At 52.1% G+C, this 16,129-nt stretch overlaps 1 protein-coding gene across 1 annotated transcript; it reads left to right on the top strand.

The window, feature by feature from the left end:
* Positions 1-16,112, top strand: FAM151A (family with sequence similarity 151 member A). The gene is made up of 8 exons (XM_053576946.1): positions 1-215; positions 1,642-1,785; positions 9,462-9,614; positions 11,248-11,407; positions 13,225-13,449; positions 14,106-14,245; positions 14,947-15,090; positions 15,439-16,112. Exons 1-8 carry the CDS (start codon positions 98-100, stop codon positions 16,110-16,112), a joined length of 1,758 nt encoding a protein of 585 aa, XP_053432921.1. The 5' UTR covers positions 1-97.
* The last annotated feature ends 17 nt before the right edge of the window (positions 16,113-16,129 follow it).

Here is a 16,129-nt window from a genome sequence, read left to right as displayed (position 1 = left end):
GGGACATTACGAGGCTGCAGAGCTGGCCAGATCTGGGGGAGAATTAGGTGCTGCTGGGGGCTCCCGCCTCCCATCCATTCCCAGTAGCAAGACCACCATGGCCTACCAGCAGCTGTGCTCAGGCAGACGGACCAAGTGGGTAATTGCTGGCATCGCAACTGTGGCTCTGGTGTTCACGGTCACAATGGTCCTGATCTTCACCCTCCCGCAGTCAGGTACGTGCCACCCCTCATGGCATCCCGGTTGGCTTCCCTGTCACTAGCTCCTTCTGCAGCTCTGTCCCCATCCGTGGTTTTCTGCCTCTTCTTCCCTCCAACACTACACGAGACACCAGGGCCAGGGGAAGTTCCCATTAACTTCCTTTGCCTTCACCAGTTGCCTGAGGACCATCACATCTCAGCCTTCACCTTTGACCTCTCCATGCCCTCGATGAACATTGCTTCTTTTTTTTTCAGAGACTGAGTCTAGCTTTGTCACCCTCAGTAGAATGCCGTGGCGTCACAGCTCACAGCAACCTCAAACTCCTGGGCTTAGGCGATTCTCTTGCCTCAGCCTCCCAAGTAGCTGGGACCACAGGCGTCCGCCACAACGCCCAGCTATTTTTTTGTTGCAGTTCAGCCAGGGCCGGGTTTGAACCCACCACCCTCGGTATATGGGGCTGACACCCTACCCACTGATCCACAGGCGCTGCCCCCCAGCTATTTTTTTTTTTTTATTGCAGTTGTCGTTGTTTAGCTGGCCCGGGCTGGGTTCGAACCTGCCAGCCTCAGTGTAGGTGACTGGCACCGTAACCACTGTGCTAAGGGCAACTAGCCTGAACGTTGCTTCTTGTACTTTAAACTCAGCAGACCGTGCTGAGCCCATCCCTTCCCCCACATCTCGTGGTCCCTGAAGCCCCTCTTGGTGGAGGGCTCCCCCATTCTCATGGGGACTTGGGAAGGCCTACACCTCCTGCCTCCTGCCTGTGCTCCTCAGTCCTGAGCCTCCAGTGCTCTTCCTTCCCACTCGCTCTGCTCTCTCCACACTCCGTGCTCGGGGTCTCCTCCTGGATCTTCCCCTGCAGTCCCTCTGCCACCAGCCTGCTCTCACCAGCCCAAGGTTGGTCTGCTGCCAGGGAGATCTTCCCAAACACAACCCTCACTCACTGCCCTCAGCATGTGGTCCGCTCTGAAGCTGGATTCAAGGTCATTCAAACCCTGACTTCAGCCCTCCCCCAGTCTTGCCCTATTCCATGTGTCTGCATTCCGTCCATGCCAGGCCACTGACCAGCCTTTAGGTATCTCCACTGTCTCCCACAGCCAAGCCTGTGGTTATGTCATTCTGTCTGGAATAAACTATTCCCTCTTTTCTACCAAATTTATACCCATCCTTCAAGGTCTCTCTTAAATGCTCCCTTCTGTAAATGTTCTCTTCCCATACCCACCTTTCCTGACTGCCCCCAGGCTGGTCCTGGGGCCTACATGGGGGCCAGGAGACTGAATTTCCCTCTCTTGCAATACAGGTGAGTCCAGTTCTCACCATCTCATGCTAGATGGTATGCCAGATGCAGTGAGAGCCCAGCGAGGATGGTAGCATGGGTGGACAGAAGTCAGGCTGGGACAGGGATTGACAATAATGGTGGTGCCCTTGCCATTCATCCAGGCTGTAAGGAGGATGCCTGCCGCCCTGATGGGGACATGTTGGACTACCTGCTGAGCCTGGGCCAGATCAGCCACCGAGATGGCTTGCAGGTCACCTGGCGCCATGCTGTTAACAGCCGGGAAGAGCTGAAGACTGCTCTGAACAGTAAGTCCAGCTGCCAAGACTTTGACAGGCCAGGGCAGGGGACTGGAGGAGAGGTAGGACACTAGAGGGGAGGATTGGGCACTGTAGTCACAGTGGCATTACGATGGCTGTTTACACATCTCCACATGAACAAATAGGTGCTTAGAGGGGTTAAATGACTGGCTCAGGACTGTGCACTGGTGAGCACCAAGCCTTGAGATTTTTTGCTTTTTTGAGATAGTCTTTCTCTGTCACCCTTGATAGAGTGCCATGGTGTCATAGCTCATAGCAACCTCAAACTCCCAAGTTCAAGCAATCCTCTTGTCTCGGCCCCCCAAGTAGCTGAGATTACAGGTGCTCGCCACAATGCCCAACTAGTTTTTCTATTTTCAGTAGAGAAGGAGTCTCACTGTTACTTAGGCTGGTCTTGAACTCCTAAGCTCAGGCGATCCACCTGCCTCAGGCTCCCAGAGTGTTGGAATTACAAGCGTAAGTCACTGCGCCTGGCTAAGCCTAGAATTTGAACCAGATGTCTGACTCCAAACTCATGCCGTCCTGCTCTCCCTCCCAGCTGCCCCCCCCCCCTACTTATCAGGGGACAACCATTCCTGGTAAGGATGTCTTGACCCTCAAAACCTAAAGAAGCAGCCAGGCTCAGTGGGTCATACCTATAATCCTAGCACTCTGGGAGGCCAAGGTAGGTGGATTGCTTAAGCTCATGAGTTTGAGACCAGCCCGAGCAAAAGCGAGACCCCATCTCTACTAAAAATAGAAAAACTGAGGCAAGAGGATTGCTCCAGCCCGAGTTGGAGGTTGTGAGGTATGATGCCACAGTACTCTATCCACAGCTACAGCGTGAGACTCTGTCTCACAACAACAACATGTTCATGGCAACCAGTTTCAGCCACAGCTCATGCAAATTACATATAGGTTGTCCTAGGACGGGTTCTCCCGGCATGGCCTTGCAACTGCTTCCTGGATACCATTTACAGAAGAAAAGTAGGCTCAGAAAAGTGAGATGACTCACCCAATTTGGTTGGCTCCCAAAGCCCATGCTCTGAGCCATTACAATGGACCCCCAGGTCAGCAGAAACATGTCCTTCAGTACTCTTGAGCAGGGGTCAGAGCATAGGCCTGGGAGGTAGACAGAACTGGGTTCAAATTTGATCTTGCCTATTTACCAGCAGTGTGATTTGGGACATCTGACTTCACCTGTCTGAAGCCCTCTGCAAAATAAGAGCTGGTGGAGTAATGATATTATGCAAACTAGGGCACTTTTGATTGTGAAAGAGGTCATTATTAGTAATTATGCTGAAACAACAGAAAGAAGCCAGATGGTCCCTAACCCTAGTTAAATGAGCTGCTCCATGTAAATAATGATTAACACTTAGTGAATGCCTAACTGGGGATATTTTATTTAATTCCTTTTTTTTTTTTTTTTTGTGGTTTTTGGTCGGGGCTGGGTTTGAATCAGCCACCTCCGGCATATGGGACCAGCGCCCTACTCCTTGAGCCACAGGCGCCGCCCTTATTTAATTCTTATACATGAGGAAATGGAGGCATAGAGATATCAAATAACCTCCCCAAGGTCACACAGTTTGGAAGTGTCAGAGCTGGGACTGGAAGCCTGCAGCTTTGATGGAGGCTCCCACACTCAGCCACCATGCTTTCTGGCGCATCTAAAGAGCTCCTGGCACCAGGAGGGTGGTGGAGGGCTTCGAAACTGCATGTTCCCTTACCGGCTGCCTACGGCTCCCTGAGGACCAGGCTCCTTCTGTGGCCATGGGAACCTGGTACAGTCCTTATCCTGTTCCATTTACTCCTTTAGCCCCCATATTTAACCTCTGGAAGGCAGGAAGCTAGGTCCAGGCAGCAAGCACAGGTAGGCAGAACAGGGCCAGAGGGTGATTCCCAACAGTCTTTAATCCATTCACTGAGCAAAGCCCAGGAGGAAGGTTTAGAAAGGAGCACAATAGGGCTAGGTGTGGTGGCTCACACCTGTAATCCCAGCACTCTGGGAGGCCAAGGCTGGTGGATCACTTGAGCTCAGGAGTTCAAGACCAGCCTGAGCAACTTCTCTACTGAAAATAGAAAAGAAGGTCCTAGAGTGATTTCCAACAGTGTTTAATCCATTAATCCTGCTCAGTGAATGGATTAAAGACTATTGAGAATCACCCTCTGGACCTAGAATTTGAACCAGATGTCTGATTTGAACAGAATGTGAACAGTTGTCCCCTGATAAGTAGAGGGAGGGGCAGCTGGGAGCGAGAGCAGGACAACATGAGTTTAGAGTCAGACATCTGGTTCAAATTCAAGGTCGGAAGGGTGATTCCCAACAGTCTTTAATCCATTCACTGAGCAACACCCAGGAGGAAGGTTTAGAAAGGAGCACAATAGGCTCGGCGCCTGTGGCTCAAGCGGCTAAAGCACCAGCCACATACACCTGAGCTGGCGGGTTCGAATCCAGCCCGGGCCCACCAAACAACAATGATGGCTGCAACCAAAAAATAGCCAGGCATTGTGGCGGGCACCTGTGGTCCCAGCTACTTGGGAGGCAGAGACAGGAGATTCGCTTGAGCCCAGGAGTTGGTTGCTGTGAGCTGTGATGCTACGGCACTCTACCCAGGGCGACAGCTTGAGGCTCTGTCTCAACAAAAAAAAAAAAAAAAGAAATGAGCCCAATAGGGCCAGGTATGGTGGCTCACACCTGTAATCCCTGCTGTCTGGGAGGCCAAGGCTGGTGGATCGCTTGAGTTCAGGAGTTCAAGACCAGCCTGAGCAACAGTGATAACCCTTCTCTACTGAAAATAGAAAAACTAGTTGGATATTGTAGTAGGTGCCTGTAGTCCCAGCTACTTGGGAGGGTGAGGCAGGGGGATTGCTCAAGTCCAAGAGTTTGAGGTTGCCGTGAACTATGAAGCACTCCACCTAGGGCAACAGAGTGAGACTCTGTCTCAAAAAAAAAAAAAAAAAGAAAAAGAAAGAAAGAAATGAAATGAAATGAGAACAATAGGCAGGCATAGTGGTGCATGCTTATAATCCTAGCGCTCTGAAGGGGAAGGCAGAGGTGGGAGGATCATCTTAGACCAGGAGTTCAAGACCAGCCTGGGTAATATAATAGGCCTGGTCTCAAAAAAAATATATGTAAGGCATGACTCTCCAAAGAGCTCACAGTGTGTTAAGGGCACCTGGAGAAAGTCAAGCAAGGCAGCAACACTGGAGGGGCCTCAGGACTCAGAGCCTGGATTTCCCCTGGCCCCTCATGCGCCCTCACCTCCCCCACAATGCAACTGGCCCTGCTCAGGGAGGAACCCTTCAGCACCCATTCTCTTGAGCTACCCTCTCCTCTACCTAGATGCCTCTCATGGGCCTGGGTTCTGCGGGGCTCACCCAGCCCCAAACCCTTTGGACACCTCTCACTGTGTTCCCAAGCAACTGAAAGTTAAGATAAAAGAAGACCTTGTGTTCAAGTCATAAAAATACAGGTTACATCCATTAAGCTCTTTGCAATGTGCTTTTATGGCCGTGTCACCTGGGCCAGGAAAACAGTGACTCCCAGCCTGGGATGACAAAAAGCCCAGTGCCAGGAACAGCCTGCCCTTCTTTCCCTCCTAGAAATCCAGACACCTAGATTTTAGGAAAATCTGCCAAAATCCTCTGCGCTGGGCCGGGTGTGGTGGCTCACACTGTAATCCTAGCACTGTGGGAGGCGGAGGGGGTGGATTGCTTGAACTCAGGGTTTGAGACCAGCCTGAACAAGAACGAGACCCCAACACCCCATCTCTACTAAGAACAGAAAAACTGGTGAAGCATTAGGGCGGCCGCCTATAGTCCCAGCTGCTTGGGAGGCTGAGGCAAGAGGATCACTTGAGCCTGGGAGACTGAGGTTGCTATGAGCTATAATGACTACAGCAGCCACCCAGAGAGAGACTCTATCTCAAAAAAATAAAAAACCCTCTGGGATGTTGGGTGAGCTCTTTTGTCATTTTTGTCCTGGACTGGTTGACCTTGACTTTTCTATCATTAATCCACTTGGCTGTTTTAGAAGTATCTTTTAGAACTGGTGCCATCTAGGCTCTCAGAATTCAAGTGACAGCCAGTTCAGACGCAGACTCTGCTCTCAGGGAGCTTCTACTGAGGAAGGCTTTGAGTGTACAGGAAAAGAGCAGGTTTCACTGAGGCAGTGAAGCAGAGTGACCTACCTAGACAGGGATGGTGCCTCCTAGAGGAAGCGATATATTTTTTTTTTTTTTTTTTTTTTTTTTTGTAGAGACAGAGTCTCACTGTACTGCCCTTGGTAGAGTGCCCTGGCGTCACACGGCTCACAGCAACCTCTAACTCTTGGGCTTAGGCGATTCTCCTGCCTCAGCCTCCCAAGTAGCTGGGACTACAGGCACCCGCCACAACGCCCGGCTATTTTTTGTTGCAGTTTGGCCGGGGCTGGGTTTGAACCCGCCACCCTCGGCATATGGGGCCGGCGCCCTACTCACTGAGCCACAGGCACCGCCCCGCGATATATTTTTTTTTTTCAAGTCTCCCTCTGGTGCCTTGAGTTAAGTGCTGTGATATAGCTCACAGCAACCTCAACCTCTTGGGCTCAAGCGATCACTTGCCTCAGCCTCCAAGTAGTGGGCCTACAGGTACCCACCATACTAGTTTTTCTAATTTTAGTAGAGAGAGGGTCTCCTGCTCTTGCTAAGGCTGGTCTCAAACTCCTGAGTGCAAGCAATCCACCTGCCTCGGCCTCCCAGAATGTTAGAATTACAGGCATGAATCCCCTGCCTTTTTAAGTTTTTTTAGAAACAGGGTTTCACTCTATCACCCAGGCTGGAGTGCAGCTGGATCATAGCTCATTGTAACTTTGAACTGGACTCAAGTGATCCTCCTGCCTCAGCCTCCTGACTAGCTGGCATCACAGGCATACGTCACCACACCCAGCTAATTTTTTTTTAATTCATCAAAACGGGGTCTCACCATATTGCCCAGGCTGGTCTAGAACTCCTGGGCTCAGACAATCCTTTCACCTCAGCCTCTCAAAGCACTAGGACTACAGGCATGAGGCACCATGCCCAGCTAGAAGTGATATTTTCAGTCCACACTAAATGATGAGCAGAAGACTCCCTACTAAAGATGCTAAGGGAGGAGTGTTGCCAGGCAACAGCCACTTTTGAGAGCTGATAGATGGGACGCCAAGACAAGTTAAAGCCTCGCTGCTCAAAGTGTGGTCTGCAGAGCAGCAGCACAGGCATCGCGGAGCACGTTAGACGTGCCGAATCACAGGTCCCACCCCGGACCTGCAGTTGCTGGGAGATATACCTGCTCCTGAAATCTGGAGGAGCCAGGTGGCTGAAACCTAGAGAATGAGGGAGGGAGGGACAAGGGATGAGATTATAAAAATGGGCAGGATCTGATTGTGCAGACCACAAAGACTACAGTGAGGAGTTTGAGTTTGATTTTCAGGAAATTTGGTGGGGCTTTGGTGAATTTTTGTTTTTGTTTTTAAATGGAAAGTGGCATGATCAGGTACATGTTTAGAATACTCCATCTACGTAGAGAATGGATTTGGAGGGGAGCAGGGCTAGAAGAGAGAAGAGTTAGGAGTAGCTAGGAGAAAAAAGCCCCCACCCCAATACCAACTGTCTGTGATGATGTGGGTCTGGGAGTGAACCTTGCTCAAAGAACCCCCCAAATTCTAGTGCCCCGTGCCTGCTCTTCCAGAGTGTGCTTCCCATTAGAAAAGTCTGAGTTCTGGGTGTCACCTGTCTCGCAAGGAGTAGGGCACCAGCCCCATATACCGGAGGTGGCGGGTTCAAACCTGGCCCCAGCCAAAAAAAAAAAAAAAGTCTGAGCTCCTAGGGCTGGGTGTGATGGCTCGCACCTATAATCCCAGAACCCGGGAGGCCAAGGCAGGGGAATTGCCCGAGCTCATGGGTTTGAGACCAGTCTGAGCCAGAGCAAGACCTCATCTCTTAAAAAAAGAAAGAAAGAAGTCTGAGCTCCTTTCTAGATTGAACTCTTAAAGGCAGGAATCAGATGACATCCACCTAATTAACTATATAAAGTTTTAAAAAAATATCAAAGCTCAGTGCTGGTAAGGATGTAGTGAGATGGGCAATCTTACATATTTCAGGTGGGAATATGATTCAGATCAACATTTCTAGAAAGTAATTTGATAACATGGGGTTTCAACATCACCCTGTATTGTGTTGTCCTGACTCAAATTCCACAAGTCACAAAGAGGAATCAGAAATAATCAGAAAATCAGAATAGAATTCGTACCTTTAGACACTTGTACTAGACTGTTTATTGCAGCTCAATTTACCGTTGCCAAAATGTGGAAACAGCCTAAATGCCCACCAACCCAGGAATGGATTAACAAGCTGTGGTATATGTATACCATGGAATACTATTCAGCCATTAAAAAAAATGGAGACTTTACATCTTTCGTATTAACCTGGATGGAAGTGGAAGACATTATTCTTAGTAAAGCATCACAAAAATGGAGAAGCATGAATCCTATGTACTCAATCTTGATATGAGGACAATTAATGACAATTAAGGTTATGGGGGGGGAAGCAGAAAGAGGGATGGAGGGAGGAGGGTGGGGCCTTAGTGTGTGTCACATTTTATGGGGGCAAGACATGATTGCAAGAGGGACTTTGCCTAACAATTGCAATCAGTGTAACTGGCTTATTGTACCCTCAATGAATCCCCAACAATAAAAAAAAAAAAAAGAATTCGTACCTTTAATTTTTTAGAGGCAAGGTTTTGCTCTGTCATCCAGGCTAGAGTGCAGTGTTGTCCTCAGAGCTCATTGTGACCTCAAACTCCTGGGCTCAAGTGATCTTCCTGCCTCAGCCTCCTGAGTACCTGGGACCACAGGTGTGTGCCACCAAGCCTGGCTAATTTTTTAATTTTTGTAGAGACAAGGTCTTGCTGTATTGCTCATGCTGGCCTCAAACTCCTAGCCTCAAGCAATCCTCCTGACTTGTCCTCCCAAAACTCTAGGATTATAGACGTGAGCCAACATGCCCAGTCCACCATTATTTTTTTTTAATTTTTTTTTTTTTTTAGAGACAGAGTCTAACTTTGTTGCCCTCAGTAGAGTGCCGTGGCATCACAACTCACAGCATCCTCCAGCTCTTGGGCTTAGGCAATACTCTTGCCTCATTCTCCCAAGTAGCTGGGACTACAGGTGCCCACCACAACGCTTGGCTATTTTTTGTTGCAGTTGTCATTGTTGATTTTAGCTGGCCAGGGCTGGGTTCGAACTCGCCAGCCTTGATATATGTGGCTGGTGCCTTACCCACTGAGCTATGGGTGCTACCTCCTCTAATGTTTTTAATGTTTTGTCCAAATGTACAATTTTATCTAAAGGATAATCTATTTGTTTTAAGCTTGGGTTCTTCTGTCATATATAGTGATTTTTAAATTATTGAATTCTAGAATTTTCATTTGGTTTCCTATGTAGTTACTGTTTCTCCTCACTTTTTCTTTTTTTAATTTCAGATTAATATGAGGGTACAAAGTATTAGGTTATATACTATTTGCGTCTGTTAGGTAAGGGCCAAATTATAGTTGAGCCCCTCACCCAGGAGGGGCTGTGTGCCCTTACATTGTGCCCATCAGGCAAGAGTCCACCAATCCCCGCCATCCTCCCATCCGCTTGAATTTAATTGAGTTTTTCTCTCTTGCAGGCAATGCCATGGTCTTGGAGGCTGACGTCACTGTAGAAGGGCTCAACACAGCCAATGAGACGGGGATCCCCATCATGGCACACCCCCCAGCCATCTACAGTGACAACACGCTGCAGCAATGGCTGGACGCTGTGCTGTCCTCTTCCCAGAAAGGTAAGGGACCCTCTGGGACCCTCCCCAGCCTCGGTCCCTCAGGCAGCTTGTCCAGTCCCCATACAAGGTGCTTATCACCTTGGCTTTCCCTTCACAATACTGCAAACACCCTGGCTCAGAGAGGACTAGGTGAGCTGGGAGTGCTCACCTGGATACACAGGTGAGATAGGGGATGCTTAAGCACACGCCCAGGTGGTCTCTCCTGGACACGGGTGAGGTGAGGGGTGTGCAGGAGCACTCCCAGGTGGTCTCTCCTGGACACAGGTGAGGTGAGGGGTGTGCAGGGGCACTCCCAGGTGGTCTCTCCTGGACACGGGTGAGGTGAGGGGTGTACAGGAGCACGCCCAGGTGGTCTCTCCTGGACACGGGTGAGATTGGGGGGTGTGTAGGAGCACGCCCCGGTGGTCTCTCCTGGACACTGGTGAGATGGGGGGTGTGTAGGAGCACGCCCAGGTGGTCTCTCCTGGACACGGGTGAGATGGGGGGTGTGTAGGAGCACGCCCAGGTGGTCTCTCCTGGACACGGGTGAGATTGGGGGGTGTGCAGGAGCACGCCCAGGTGGTCTCTCCTGGACACCAGTGAGATGAGGGGTGTGTAGGAGCATGCCCAGGTGGTCTCTCCTGGATACGGGTGAGATGGGGGGTGTGCAGGGGCACTCCCAGGTGGTCTCTCCTGGACTCGGGTGAGATGGGGGTGTGCAGGGGCACTCCCAGGTGGTCTCTCCTGGACATGGGTGAGATGGGGGGTGTGCAGGGGCACTCCCAGGTGGTCTCTCCTGGACATGGGTGATGTGAGGGGTGTGTAAGAGCACGCTCAGGTGGTCTCTCCTGGACACCGGTGAGATGGGGGGTGTGGAGGAGCACGCCCAGGTGGTCTCTCCCAGATATACGGGGGGACGGGAGACACGAAAGTGGGGAGTAAACTGCCAAGTGCCAGATGTGCTCAGGGTGCGCCTTCTTGTATCACAAGACTGGACACAACATGTTCAAAGTCAAACTCCAATCCTCCCCTCCATACCCCTTTGTCTGTTAGTATCTAGCTGTCATTCTCACAATGGCTGCCCCCTCATCCTCAGGTCTACTCAGCTGCTGCCTCTGCCACTTCTAACCCCCTCCTCACCTCCCATGCGGTCACAGTCACACCCTCTCTCTCCCAGACCTCCTTCCTCGCCAGCTGCTGCCCCGCACTCAGCCCTGCTGGTCCTTCCCTGACCACCACTGCCATACATACACGGAGCCATCTTTCCAAATTGCCGGTTTTGTCATGCTGCTCCTCTGCTTTAACCTTCTGTGGCTCCCCTTTGTCCTCAGGACACAGCCTTAACTTGCCAGCCTCATCTCCTCCCCACCATGAACAGGATGGGCCTTTGTTCACACCGGGTCCTTCCTCTACAGACTCCGGTGGCTTAGGACCCTCCCTGCCCTGTCCAGGAACCTCAGCCCCCTTTCATCAGCTGCTCAGCTTCCTGTTGCCTTGCTTCTGTGGATCAGCTCTACCTGTTTGAAAGCCCTTCCTCACCTAGCTGGGTCCCTAACTTCCTACCTCCCTGACCCCCTCTGTACCCACGCCCACTACCTGCTCTCTCCGTGCAGGGAGTCATGTCTTCCCAGACCCCTTGTCCCCTTCCCCACAGGAATCAAACTGGACTTCAAGAGTCTCAAGGCCGTGGGCCCCTCCCTGGACCTCCTGCGGCAGCTGACAGGGGAAGGCAGAGTCCGGAGGCCCGTGTGGATCAACGCTGACATCCTCAGGGGCCCCAACATGCCCATCTCAATTGAGGTCAATGCCACACAGTGAGTGCCCACGTCTCTGCCCCAGCTGCGTCTAGCCCTCTTTTGTCAACATCTAGCACAGGAAGGAGACCTCAGAGACCTTTGAGTCTGACTCTGCTCACACCAAATAGGCTCACCTGAGCCTTTGCACAAGCTGTTCCCTCTGCCTCAAATGCCCCTTCCCCCTCTTCTGACAACTTGGGTCCAGTCACTCCCCTTCTAGAAATTTCTCTGACATCCCAGGCTGCTGAGGCACCGCCTCTGGGCCCCTTCCCCCGCCTTCCTTCTATCATGGCCTTGATTTGTTTGGGTTGTCACTGTCAGTTTACAGCTTTGTTATGCCTGCCACATTGTGGACTCCTGGAGGGCACACAGGGTCAAGTCCTCTGTGTACCCCCAGTGACCGGCCCAGGACTGGTGGGAAAATCTAAAACATTTGATGCTGTCCTCAGCCCTCCTGAAATTCCAGCACTGCCACCAACAGCCCTCACACATACTAGCTGCACAGGACTCCTCTGTTTACAAAGAAAGTCCACATCACAGGAGAGAATGTTTCTAATTTGATCCTTACATAGCACTGCCAGGTCAGGATTTTCTTTTTTTCTGTCTTTTTTTTTGAGACAGTCTCACTCTAACCTGAGGTAGAGTGCCATGGCGTCATCATAGTTCACAGAAACCTCAGTCTCCTGGGCTCAAGCAATCCTCCAGCCTTAGCCTCCTGAGAAGCTGGGACCACAGGGGCCTGCCACAACGCCCCCCTAGTTTTTCTATTTTTAGTAGAGATGGGGTCTCACTCTTGCTCAGGCTGGTCTTGAACTCTTGAGCTCAAGCAACCCACCCACCTCAGCCTCCCTGAGTGCTAGGATAACAGGCGTGAGCCACCGAGCCCAGCCTTTTCTATTAATTTTTAAAATGCAGCAGTGCCTGGAGAGGTTAGGATTTTCTTCTTTCCATTTTGCAGATGATAAAGCTGATGATAATTGCTCAATTTGCTGAATGTTTATTATGTGTCCCAGGTACTATTTTAAGCACTTTACTTTTAGAACACCATTTAACTCTTACAATGAGAATGAGGTAGGTATTGTTATTTTCATTTTATTAATACAGAAACTATCTTGTAGAATAATAAAGAAACTATGTTGTAGAAGTTAAATGGCCTGCCTAACTCTAGCAAATGGCAGAGCAAAGGTTCAAACCCAGGCTTTCTGAGCTCCAGGCTTTCCCATCCCCACCCCCCATCTGTCCGTCCATCTAGTGAACCAACAAAGTGTATTGAGCTTCTTGAGCTGAGGTGCATTTGAAAAGGAGCAGTTTGAAAAATGTAGTCAGTGGCCCAAGAGTTTGTCTTCTTGGAGTGCTGATCATACCCAGTAGTTCTTTTTTATGGTGGTGAGGGTCGGGGACTGGAAAGCATTATTTGCCTATTAAAATTTGTATCAGGGCAAAACTCAAAATTTAAAAGGAAAATCTGAAACTTCAGAGACTCATAGCTATCAGAGTCTGATCCTCACCTCTACCCGAGGCTCTGACACAGTCCCTTTGTCCTTAGCGGGAAGGTTAGGAGCCTGCCCCAGCCCGCTGGGAGGGTTTCTGTCTTTGAGAATCAAAGAGGCTGAGTGAGCTGCCAAGGTCCGAGTTACAATCTGAACCTGGATCTCCCTGACTCAACTCCAAGCCCTATTCGTGGGACCTTGAGCAGGCCACTCTGTCTTTAGGAGTCTGCTCTGACCTAAGTCACAGGTGCAACAGGTCCTGCCACTTCCTGCCCTGTGATGAGAACCAAGAGGAGAAGGGGTCCTTGCTGCTCTGTTAAGACCAGCGTCTCTGACTCTCCACAGGTTCCTGGCCCTGGTCCAGAAGAAGTACCCTGAGGCCACCCTGTCCCCAGGCTGGACCACCCTCTACGTGCCCCTGTTCCCAAACAGGACGTACACCCGAGACATGGTGGAGAAGATGCAGGAGCTGGTGGGGACGCTGCCGCAGAGGGTCACCTTCCCTGTGCGGGCCGTCATGGTGCAGGCCGCCTGGCCCCACTTCAGCTGGCTGCTGGGCCAATCCGAGAGGTGAAGACCCCCAGGCTCCAAACCTACCACCACCCCAGAGGCACTGATGCTCCCAGGCACTCATGGCTGGAAGGGTCTTAAAGATCATCTGGCCCCACCCCCTCTGGGGCTTCTACCCTCTATAATGTGCCTGCTTTCTGCTTGTGTACCTCAGACCGGCCTCAGAGAGCCCTTCCGTTGGCGGCAAATGTTCCTCCCACAGGAGCCAGCTGTGTCCCCGGCCTGCACAGCTCGTGCCTACAACCCCGGCCCCAGGACTCCCCCTGCCCCACAGTTAGCTCCCAGCTCCCCGGCTCCACCTTCCTCAGCTGCTACCCACGGAGTCCCAAGGGGCCCCCTTTCCCTCACATGCCCTCACCCTTCTGTCCTTGTCCCTTTCCTAAGATAGGACTCAGAAATACACACTCCAAGCAAGGAGACGGGGCACGCCGCCCCCTCCCTCCTTCCAGGCCTCTGTGCTCCATCATCTTCCTGAACTCCTTTGGGCTGCTTCTGCCGTTGGGAAGGGGTAGTACTCGGGGAGGGGTGGCTAGCGTGAGGCTGGAGGAAAGATGCCGTATCCCTGCGTCCAACTGGTGTCCAGGTGTGAGCACAGGAGTGGGGCAGAGAGTGTCCCTGGGCCCAGATGGGTACTGAGCCTGCTCTCTGGGCTCCAGGTACAGCCTGACGCTGTGGCAAGGCATCTCAGACCCCGTGTCAGTGGACGACCTGCTCTACGTCTGGGACAACAGCGCTGCCCACCAAGTCTACTATGACCTCTTTGAGCCTGTCCTGTCCCAGTTCAAGCAGCTGGCCTGTAAGAAGGGAAACTGGGAAGGGTGGCATGAGCTGGACTCTGCACAGGCAGCCCTGGGTGGGCACTGGAGCACAGCTGTAGGGAAGGGTCATGGGAAGGGGCAATCCCAGGGTGGAGGGGAGCAGGGAAGCCCTCTGATGCCTACTGTGTGGTGTGCTTTCTCTCTAAGCCTCACACATCCGGAAGGCGGCAATTCTGTTTTATAGATAGGGAAACTGAGGCTCAGCAGCTAAGGACTTTATACATTCAGCTTGTACGTGCTACAACTCAGCAAATTCTAACTCCCTCCTTGCCCTTGTAGCACAGTTCCCCTGTGGTTACTTGAATGTTTCAGACAGCAGCCCCTCTGCTGGACCTGCTTGTCAGTGGTCCAGATGCTCCTGTCCAAGCCCCATTCCCTTGACCCTGAACCTAGGAGAGCCTGCAGTTAAGTCATCTCAAACAGATTTGTCAAACTGAGGGAGAGGATACCAGCTCTGGGGCCAGACAGATCCGGTCCCAACAGGTTCCATTCCCAGCAACTCTGCTTACTGCTTGTAGGACCTGGAGCATGTCACTTATAGTAATCTTTAAAAAGCAGGGAAATGACCCCTCTCTGGCAGGGTGTTGGGAGGCTTTGAGAGGACACCTGTGGAGCTGGGGCCTACGTGGTTGCTCCATGAGTGGCAGCCCCTTCATCTCGGCAATTTGGGTCCCCACAGTGAATACCACACGGAAGCCAACCTACTACACGGGGGGCAGCCTGGTCCCTTTTCTCCAGCTGCCTGGGGGTGACGGTCTGGCCGTGAAGTGGCTGAATCCTAGCGTCCAGGGCAGTGGAAGGACAGCCACAGTGACCCTCCCAGGTAAGGTCTGCCTTCAGCCCTGGTGACCACACTTCAGGGGTGTCCTTTCTTGGGTATAGATACCGCCACCCTGGATACAAGGTGGGCCCAGGAAAGGAGAGACACACAGTGGTGTCCAGAGAAGGCCTCCTGGCCTTCAGGTCAGCAGGCTTGAGTCCTCAGCACAGGCCCAGGTGAAGGGAAAGAGCCAAACATCAGGCACGCTCATAAAGCAACACTTCCACCTGGAGCCCAGACCCAGGTCCACAGATTCCAGAGAGGCGAGGCACCACCTCCTTGTCCTTGGCTGTCCCCAGAACCCCCCACAAGGGACTTTGACTAAACCCTAGACACTGTTACCTCTTCCAGGGAGAGAAGGCATGATCCTGCTGAACGTCAGCCTCCAGGGAATTGCAGCCGAGGATCCTGTGCCCATTGTCCATGCCCAAGGTGGCTCTGTCCTCACACTGGAGTCATGCCTGAGGCAGCTGGCCACTCACCCTGGACACTGGGGTGTCCACCTCCAAATAGCAGAGCCCACAGCCCTCCGGCCATCCTTGGCCTTGCTGGCACACCTCTCCACCCTCCGCCTCCTGCCTCGGCCTGTGTGGTTTGGGGCCACCATCTCCCATGGGAGTTTTGCAGTCCCTGGCTACGTGGCTGGCAAAGAGTTGCTTACAGCTGTGGCTGAGGTCTTCCCCCATGTGACTGTGGCACCAGGATGGCCTACAGAGGCGCTGGGAAGTGGCTATGGGGGACAGCTGCTCACAGACATGCTGGAGCTGTGCCAGGGGCTCTGGCAACCTGTGTCCTTCCAGCTGCAGGCCAGACCACTGGGCCAAAGCACAGCTGGAGCCATGGCCAAGCTGCTGGCGGCTTCCCCCCGGGCCACCGTTACAGTGGAGCACAACCCTGCCAGTGGGGACTATGCCTCTGTGAAGGCTGTGTTGCTGACAGCTAGGGCCGTGGACAAGACCCGAGTCTACTATAGGCTGCCCCAGGAGTACCGCGAGGACTTGCTGGCAGATGTTGGCAGGAACTGAGCACCCAGCAGCGGTGG

The sequence above is a fragment of the Nycticebus coucang genome, chromosome 22 (assembly GCF_027406575.1).
Source record: "Nycticebus coucang isolate mNycCou1 chromosome 22, mNycCou1.pri, whole genome shotgun sequence".
Lineage (NCBI taxonomy): Eukaryota > Metazoa > Chordata > Mammalia > Primates > Lorisidae > Nycticebus > Nycticebus coucang.
This window is presented reverse-complemented; position numbering and strand designations above follow the sequence as displayed.

Coding starts and splice junctions, on each gene's coding strand:
- FAM151A (XM_053576946.1), top strand. CDS start 98: ATGGCCTACCAGCAGCTGTGCTCAGGCAGACGGACCAAGTGGGTAATT. Junction 11,408..13,224: donor ATTGAGGTCAATGCCACACA/GTGAGTGCCCAC, acceptor GACTCTCCACAG/GTTCCTGGCCCTGGTCCAGA. Junction 13,450..14,105: donor CTGCTGGGCCAATCCGAGAG/GTGAAGACCCCC, acceptor TCTGGGCTCCAG/GTACAGCCTGACGCTGTGGC.